Here is a 9084-nt window from a genome sequence, read left to right as displayed (position 1 = left end):
CCTAGGAGCTGCTTTATGAAAGTTGGTGCTCCTATGTTCGGTGCAAATATGTTTAGGATGGATATTTCTTGTTGATGGATTGAACCTTTTATCATCATGTAGTGGCCTTCTGTATCTTTTAAAATTTTTGATAGCTTAAAGGGTATTTTGTCTGAGATTAAGATTGCGACTCCTCCTTTCTTTTGTGTTCCATTCGCCTGAAAATTTGTTTCCCATCCTCTTACTTTGAGTCTGTGAGTGTCCTTTCTAGTGAGGTGAGTCTCTTGAAGGCAATAGATTGTTGCCTGGTGATATTTATCCATTTTGCCATTCTATGTCTTTTCAGTGGTGCATTTAGTCCGTTTACATTCAAACTAATTATTGAAATGTGAGAGTTGATCCCTATCATAATGTTCTTACAGAGTTGTTGTTCTTCCTGTTTGTGTGTTGTCTTTCTTTTGGTTTTTAGAGTTGGATCATGTGTGTTTTTAAACTTTTGCCTGTACTCTTATGAAGAACATTGTTGTTCTTTTTTCCTTTTCTTCTGTGTTCAATACTTTCTTAAGTGTTTCTTGTAGAGGTGGTCTTGTGGCAGCGTAGGTTCTTAGGGATTGGATATCTGGGAAAGATTTCAATTCTCCCTCACTGATGAAGCTTAGCTTGACTGGGTAGGTTATTCTTGGTTGTAATTGTTTATCTTTTAGAACTTTGAAGATAGTGCTCCAAGATCTCCTAGCCTGGAGGGTTTCTGTAGATAAATCTGCTGGTATTCTAATTGGTCTTCCCTGGTATGTAGTCTGACCTCTTTTGCTACCTTTAGGATTTTTTCTATTATACCTACTTTGTTTAGGCGAATTATTATATGTCTGGGAGTTGGTCTTCTCATTTGTTGTCTTGCAGGGGTTCTCTGAATCTCTTGTGTTTGAATTTTTTTCATCCTTGATGAGATGAGGGAAGTTTTCTTAAATGATTTCATGAAATGTTTATTCCAGTGTGGCCTCTGTTTCTCTGCCTCAGAAAGGCCAATTGCTCTTAGGTTCGGTCTCTTGAAGTGATCATTCATCTCTTGAAGGTTTTGTTCTGTCTTTTTGAGCTTCTGTTCTATGCTTTTTACAGTTTGGGTTAGTTCTGTGTTTTGGTCTTCGAGCTCTGAGATTCTTTCTTCTGCTTGGCTATTTCTGCTTTCCATGCTTATTAGTTTTTTATTTATTTCCATCACAGTATTCTTTACTGCTGTTATTTCTGACATCAGCTCCTTCCTATTTTCCTCATCTCTCCTCAATTTTTAAAATTCTCTCTATTAATGTCTTGATGTCTGGGTTTGTTACATGTGACCAGTCATTCTGGGGGCTCTTCATTGTTTATGTTCTGGAATCTGTTTTCTCAGTGTCTGATCTCCCAGGGGTCTGTGTGAACCTATATTCTTCTTTTGGTTTTTCTTCATTTGTGCAGTTTTTTCCCCCCTCCCTACTTTTTCCTACCCTCCACATCACCATCTTCTTTAATTCTGTTATTCAGGGGTAGAGGGATTGCTTTTACTTCTGTTATGTATGCCCTCTTACTTTGTTCAATTCGGGAGTTGCACTGTAGGTTGGGGGTGGTCCTTTCTGCAGTTTTGAGATTTACTTAAGGGGGAGCTGTGATTCAAAATCTATCTGCAGGTCCTGGTATTCGCCGAGAGGTGGATAATCTGAAACCCACTTCCCACTGCCTTGGAATCTGTCCGTGCGGTAGGGCTGTAGGTTTATTCCCTGAAATAAAATGTGGTTAGCAGAGGGAAGAGAATGGAGCAGACAGTGGGGGGAAGAGGGACGTGGAGAGAGAGAGGAGTAAGGAGGGAATCAGACGAGTGTATCAACAAATGGAGAGAGAGGCCTAAACTGAAACAGATAAAAACAATAGACCACGGCTATAGACTAACCAGCTCCCATACAAAAATAAAATAAAATAAAACCTAAAATGATGCTAACATACAAGCTAACAACCACCTTATTGGTGTGCTGTTCCTCTATACAAAGATATGGTTTACAGAGAGGAGAAAAGAGATGAAAAGGAAGAGAAAAAAAAGGAACAAAACAATGAGAATAGAATCAAGTCGTTAAACTAACAGAACCAATCGAGCACACTCTGGGACTTTTCATTTAAGTTCATTGTCCTTTCAGCTCTGATTTCTAGCTTTCTTTTCAAGCTGGTAAATTTGTTCGCAGTTAGGGTCAGTTGCCCCTGACCTGCTGTGAAGGACAGTTCAGATCGCCCTCCGTTCACCACTCAAATCTGGCCTGTGTCTCTTTTTCAAGCTTGTTTCTCCCGTTTTGGTGTTGTTACCTTGAATCGCCAGCAGGTGGTGCTATCTCAGCTGCTGGCCCCAGAGGGGGTGGGGCCAGACAGGAGCTGGGCGGATGGAAGCCTGCCTCAGGGCACATAGGAGGATACCCACAGCCAGCAGGACATCAAGGTGGCAGCAGAGGTGGCAGCGATCCCAGCAGATCTTGCCTGCAGGGGCTTCAAGGACTGAAGTCGTGGATTGCCTTAGGCACGGGTGGCGCGATGCACTATGGCCGCCACAGAGGCTGTGGCGGCGCCGGCGTCTGCTGTGTCTGCAGCTGCAGTGGCTGTGCAGACCGCTGTGATGCCCCAGCGGTGGTGACGGCCAAGCTCTTTGTGAAGAGCAGGAGACCGCTCTGCGTTCTCCGGTTGGGGTCCGCAGCCCCCGGGCAGAGAGCCGGAGACCCCCTGTGCTCTCCTTTGCAGAGGGTTTCATAGACTCGGCTGCCCATTGGCATCTTGCCGAAAGTCCTGTTGTTTGTTTTTGTGTCTCATGTCACTCTGTTGCCCCGCCTGGAATGCAGTGGCAGGGTCATAGCTCACCGTCGCCTTGACCTCCTGGTGTTCCTTTCACCTCAACTTCTTAAGTAGCTGAGACTACAAGCATGTGCCACCACACCTGTCTAATTATTTGTAGAGATGAGGTCTAACTATGTTCCCTAGCCTAGTCTTAAACTCCTGTGCTCAAGAAGTCCTCCCGCCTCAGCCTCCCAAAGTACTAGGAATACTGCAAGTGGCTGAGCCAGTGTGCCCAGCTTTAGGCCATTGTTTGGATTAACCTAAATTGTATTAATGTATCAGTTAATAGACGATGCTTTTTGTATTCTTATTTTTTTAATAGCTTGTTTTTGCTTTTGCTATAGAATTTCTTTTTGATTGTTTGTTTTTAAGATTAATTACCAACCACACAGACAGTAATTAGGAGCATTGTTCATTAGAAGCATCATCAATTAGCTTATAGAGAAAGGTGACATGATTCCTATTTCACTAAGGTAAGTGGCTTATACTTTAACAATTTAGTGTCTTTCAAGATGGTTAGTTAGTGTGCTAAATATACTTTATATTTGCAGGGAAATGCAACTTACATTTTTATTTTTCATTTTTTATTTCTGGGTTGGAGTCTTACTCTGTTGCCCAGGCTGGAGTACAGTGGCATGCTCACGGCCACCACGGCCTCCACCTGCTGGGCTCAGGCAATCCTTTTGCCTCAGCCTTCCAAGGAGCTGTAACTACAGGCATGTGCCACAACGCTTAATTTTTTGATTTATTGTAGAGGTGAGGTCTCGCCAAATTGTCCAGGCCAGACTTGAACTCCATGGGCTCAGGTAGTCCTCTCACCATGGCCTCCCAAAGTGCTGGGATTATAGGTGTGAGCCATCACGCCTGTTTACATTTTTGTTTTGTTTTGTTTTTTTGTTTTTTGAGTTGGAGTCTCACTCTGTCGCCCAGACTGCAGTGCAGTGGCTGCTTCCGGCCACCACAGCCTCGACCTGCTGGGCTCCGGCGATCCTTCCGCCTCAGCCTTTCGAGTAGCCATAATTACAGGCATGCACTACCACGCCCACCTGATTTTTTGATTTATTGTAGGAAGTCTTGCTGCCCAGGCGGGTCACAAACCTGTGGGCTCAGGCAGTCCACTCACCTCAGCCTCCCAAAGGCGCAGGATTACAGGCTGAGCCACCGAGCCCGGCTTACATTTTTTTTTTTTGAGTTGGAGTCTCACTCTCTTGCCCAGACTGGAGTGCAGTGGCTGCTCCCGGCCACCACAGCGTCGACCTGCTGAGCTCTGGTGATCCTTCCGCCTCAGCCTTCCAAGTAGCCGAAATTACAGGCATGCGCTACCACGCCCAGCTGATTTTTTGATTTATTGTAGAGATGAGGTCTCGCCAAATTGTCCAGGCTGGACTTGAACCCCATGGGCTCAGACAGTCCTCTCACCTCGGCCTCCCAAAGTGCTGGGATTATAGGTGTGAGCCATCACGCCTGTTTACATTTTTATTTTTTGGCAAGGTTATGTATTTATATAATAAAACACTTAAGGGAGTATATAGTAAAAAAAAAAAAAGCTTTTCTCACACTTCTGACACTTGGTTCCATAGTTCTCTTTCCTAGAAATTATCACTATTTTTAGTTTAAATCTCCTTCAGACCTATTATATGCATAAGCAAGCATATGTTTCTGTATATTTTCTTTCTCCCACTATCTCTCTTCTCTCTTTACACGAAGGAACATAATGCTGTAGTCCCTGTTCTGTGCCTTACTTTTTTGGCTTAGCAATGTTTCTTGGGCATAGGTCCACATAAAGTGTAGCTTTATTTGTTGGACAGATTTATTAAAGTATAATTAAACTGTCCTCTCTTAAAATAACAGTTTGGTGGGTTTTAACAGATTTAAACACTCATGGTATCACCATCACACTCAAGATACAGAACATTTCCATCAACCCCAGAAGTTTACTCTTCTTGACCTCAGGCAATGATTGATCTACTTTTTGTCGCTATAAATTAGTTTGTGTTTCCTAGAGTTTCATGATAAGTTGAATCATAGAGTATATATCCTCTTGTGTCTAACTTTTTCACTCAGCGTAATGATTGTGAGGTTTATCCATATTGTTTCATGTATTAGCTTTGTTCCTTTTTATTGCTAAGTGGTTTTCTATTGTATCGATACACTACGTTTTGTTTATCCATTTACCTGACTTAGGGATTGTTTTCAAATTTTGATTATTGGACATAACAGTTTTTAAAAATTTATGTAAGTATACAGCAGTTCTAGCACCATTTTTTGAAAAGACATTCTTTTTCCTGTTAACTTGCCTTGATATTGTTGAAATTTAATTGATCATAAATATATGGGTCCTTGTCAGTATTATTATACTATCTTGATTTTTGTGGCTTTATAGAAAGTCCTAAAGTCAGATAGTATCAGTTTTTCTGTTTTTAAAAACTGTTTTGGCTATTCACATGATTTGCATTACCATATAAATTTTAAAATCAGTTTTTGTGTAAAAAATATGTAGGAATTTTGCCTATTGAGTTGAATTTTAGCTCTACTTTGACATGATTGCATAATGTTTTATTTATTTATTTTTGTTTTGTTTTTATTTTTTTTTTTGAGTTGGAGTCTCACTCTGTCGCCCAGGCTGGAGTGCAGTGGCTGCTCCCGGCCACCACAGCCTCGACCTGCTGGGCTCCAGCGATCCTTCTGCTCAGCCTTCCAAGTAGCTGGAACTACAGGCGCGTGCTACCACACGCGGCTAGTTTTTCGATTTATTGTAGAGATGAGGTCTCGCCAAGTTACCCAAGTGGGTCTCGAACCCGCGGGCTCAGGCAATTCACTCACCTCAGCTTCCCAAAGGCGTGGGATTACAGGCTGAGCCACCGAGCCCGGCTATGTTTTATTTATTAATGTATTATCAACTATATGTGATGGTTGTTGGGGGAATTGATGTATTGTTGCAATGACTTTTTTTTTTTTGGAGTTGGAGTCTCACTCTGTCGCCCAGCTACCACAGCCTCAACCTGCTGGGCTCTGGCAATCCTTCTGCCTCAGCCTTCCAGGTAGCTGGAACTACAGGCACGCGCTACAACACCTGGCTAATTTTTTGATTTATTGTAGAGATGAGGTCTCGCCAAGTTGCCCAGGCGGGTCTCGAACCCGCGGACTCAGGCAATCCACTTACCTCCGCCTCCCAAGGCACAGGATTACAGGGTGAGCCACCGAACCCGGCTTGCAATGACTTGTAGTTATATGTGTCTTGTGTACTTGTGGAGGCACAACTGCAATATAAAGTCCTGGAAATGGAATTGTTTGAAATTTAGCATTTTTGATTTTGATAGTTTTCTCCAAATTGTCCTGCATGGGCATTGATTCACTTGCAATAATGTGAGAATAGCTGACATAAGACTTTGCTGTTAAACTTCTTGGCTTTTGACCAGTCTGATAGGTGAAAAATGGTATTTTGTTTTGGTTTTAATTTATATTCTATTTATATTACACCAGCCATTTACAGTTTTTCCCTGTGAATGTCTTAGGTGATTAACTTTGGCTATTTCTTGTCAGTATTTTTCCACAGTTTTTTCCTTCAAACTTGGCTTCTGAATTTTGTGATAAAATGTGAAAGACTTTTCCCACTCTGAAAATAAATGTTAAACTTTTCCCATATTTTTAATCTGTGTTTTTATTTTCCTGGACATTTTCTTACTCATAAACCAAAATAGGGTAACCAACCATATGGTTACCCAGTTTTCCTAACACTAATTTTTTTTTTTTTTGAGTTGGAGTCTCACTCTGTCCCCTAGACTGGAGTGCAGTGGCACACTCACAGCCACCCCAGTGTCGACCTGCTTGGCTCTGGCGATCCTTCTGCCTCAGCCTTCTTGCACAGCCGGAGCTATAGGTGCACCACCACACTTGGCTAATTTTTGACTTATTGTTGAGATGAGGTCTCGCCAAGTTCCCCGGGCTGGTCTCGAACCTACGGCTCAGGCAATCCACTCTCTTCGGCCCCCCAAAGTGCTGGGATTATAGGCTGAGCCACAGAGCCTAGCCCTAACAATAATATTTTTAGAAACTTAATTCATTTTTTTTTTTGAAATGAGATTTTACTATGTTTCCTAGGCTGGTCTTGAACTCCTGGCCTCAAGTGATCCGTCTACTTCAGCCTCCCTAGAAGCTGGAATTACATGCAAAAGCCACCATACCTGGCACTGTTGGCCTTTTTTTTTTTTTTTTGAGTTGGAGTCTCACTCGGTCGCCCAGACTGGAGTGCAGTGGCCGCTCCCGGCCACCACAGCCTCGCCTGCTGGGCTCCAGCAATCCTTCCGCCTCAGCCTTCCGAGTAGCCGGAATTACAGGCATGCGCTACCACGCCCGGCTGATTTTTTGATTTATTGTAGAGATGAGGTCTTGCTGCCCAGGTGGGTCTCGAACCGGCGGGCTCAGGCAGTCCACTCACCTCAGCCTCCCAAAGGCGTGGGATTACAGGCTGAGCCACCGAGCCTGGCTGACCATTTTTTTTTTTTTTAATGGCTCTTTTCAGTTTATTGCATGAAGTGGTTACACTAGTCCAAGTTAAAAGCAGACCCCAAATGATTCCATTATGCAAGCTGTGAGGTTTTCAAACTTGTGTCAAGGGACAGAAGGGAAATTCTACTCATTGCTAGGAAATCCTCATTTAAGCTTCAGTGAGCCACAAGCACTTAAAACCCATGAACCCTCAGCTGATCATCCTTAGCCAGTCCAATCTCTACGAGGCACTGGTATATGTTCTTGGACTGATCATCCTGTAGCTGAATTATTTCTTAATATTTTGGTGCTCAAATTACAAGAATAAATAAATTTATTCTTGAACGCCTTTACCGGTTTCTTTTTATCGTAATCATGAGCGATGCCTTGGACAGTAGTAGGGATCTTCTGCTGTTTCTCGTGTGAATTATTATTATTATTTTTTTTTGAGTTGGAGTCTCACTCTGATGCCCAGGCTGGAGTGCAGTGGCACACTCATGGTCACCCCAGAGTCAACCTGCTGGACTTCGATGATCCTTCTGCCTCAGTCTTCCAAGTAGCTGGAACTACAGGTGTGCGCTACCATGCCCAGCTAATTTTAAAAATTTATTTTAATTTTTAAAATTTATTTTAGAGATGAGGTCTCACCAAGTTGCCTAGGCTGGTCCACTTGCCTCGGCCTTCCAAAATGCTGGGATTACTACATGCTGAGCCACCGAGCCCGGCCTCTGTATTGAATTCTGTTTTTTTAATTTTATTTTGAATTGGAGTCTCACTCTGTCGCCCAGACTCGAGTGTAGTGGCCGTTCCCGGCCACCGCAGCCTCAAACTGCTGGGCTCCGGTGATCCTTCCGCCTCAGCCTTCCAAGTAGCCGGAATTACAGCCATGCGCTACCACGCCCAGCTGATTTTTTGATTTATTGTAGAGATGAGGTCTTGCTGCCCAGGTGGGTCTCGAACCCGTGGGCTCAGGCAATCCACTCACCTTAGCCTCCCAAAGGCGCAGGATTACAGGCTGAGCCACGGAGCCCGGCTGAATTCTTATATGGATATAATCCTCAGTGCCAGCAGGAGGCAGATTATCACCCTTACTTGCATCAGCAAAGGGATCAAAAGAGTAGAGATTTTGGATAGCGGACATATGATAGATTCCTTTTCCTTAGTGGAAACAGCCTGCAGAAAATGGTGACGGGAGAAGGCAGGCAGTGGGGACAAAGCGTCAGGAAGTGAGGGGGCTGAAGGTGAGGCTGCTGAGTCCTTGGTGTGGCTCAGTGAGTAGGCTGTTGGCCTTTTTAATTTGGAAATTCATGTCATTCAGTTCTTGAGTTCTTGATTAATTTTTCCAGTGTTTTTTCCTCTCTTCTCTGAAGTTCCAGTAACTGGCCTGTTGGACCTTAATGAATGGTCTTCTAATTTTTCTTTCTTCTCATTTACCATCTTAATCTTTTTTTATCAAGGCTGGATGTGATGGCTCATGCCTGGAATCCCAGCACTTTGGGAGGCTGAGGTGGCAGGATTGCTTGAGTCCAGGAGTTTGAGACCAGCATGGGCAACATAGCAAGACCTCACCTCTAATAAAAAAGTTTTAAAAAATTTATTTAAAAAAACTTTTTTGATCTACTTTAGAGATTTCCTTACCTTTACTATCTAATGCTTCTTCTATTGACTTTTTCATTTTTTCTGTAATACTTCTACTTTTCTGGAGTTCTTTTTGTACTGTAAATGTTCTTATATATTTGTTTCATAGATTTTTTTTTTTTTTTTTTGGGTTGG

General features: G+C 42.9%; 2 protein-coding genes across 2 annotated transcripts in view; one reads left to right on the top strand and one right to left on the bottom strand.

Annotated features, from left to right (window-relative positions):
- Positions 1 to 7325: 7325 nt before the first annotated feature.
- LOC110595214 (eukaryotic translation initiation factor 1-like) lies at positions 7326 to 8452 on the bottom strand. The gene is given in 3 exon segments (XM_021710052.1): positions 7326 to 7632; positions 7634 to 7719; positions 8336 to 8452. Coding segments are annotated over 3 exon segments (330 nt in total). The 3' UTR covers positions 7326 to 7505.
- The window catches only part of ESCO1 (establishment of sister chromatid cohesion N-acetyltransferase 1), a 54549-nt gene continuing 53324 nt past the window's right edge, over positions 7860 to 9084 (top strand). Inside the window, exon 1 of the mRNA XM_008053231.1 lies at positions 7860 to 7883. The gene's annotated coding sequence lies outside the window, so the exon portion shown is untranslated. The remainder of the gene's footprint in view (positions 7884 to 9084) is intronic.

Source organism: Carlito syrichta, unplaced genomic scaffold, assembly GCF_000164805.1.
Source record: "Carlito syrichta isolate Samal-C Ts95f unplaced genomic scaffold, Tarsius_syrichta-2.0.1 Scaffold287975, whole genome shotgun sequence".
Classification (NCBI taxonomy): Eukaryota; Metazoa; Chordata; class Mammalia; order Primates; family Tarsiidae; genus Carlito; species Carlito syrichta.
The sequence above is the reverse complement of the archived record's forward strand: the minus strand, read 5'-3'. Positions and strand labels throughout refer to the sequence as shown.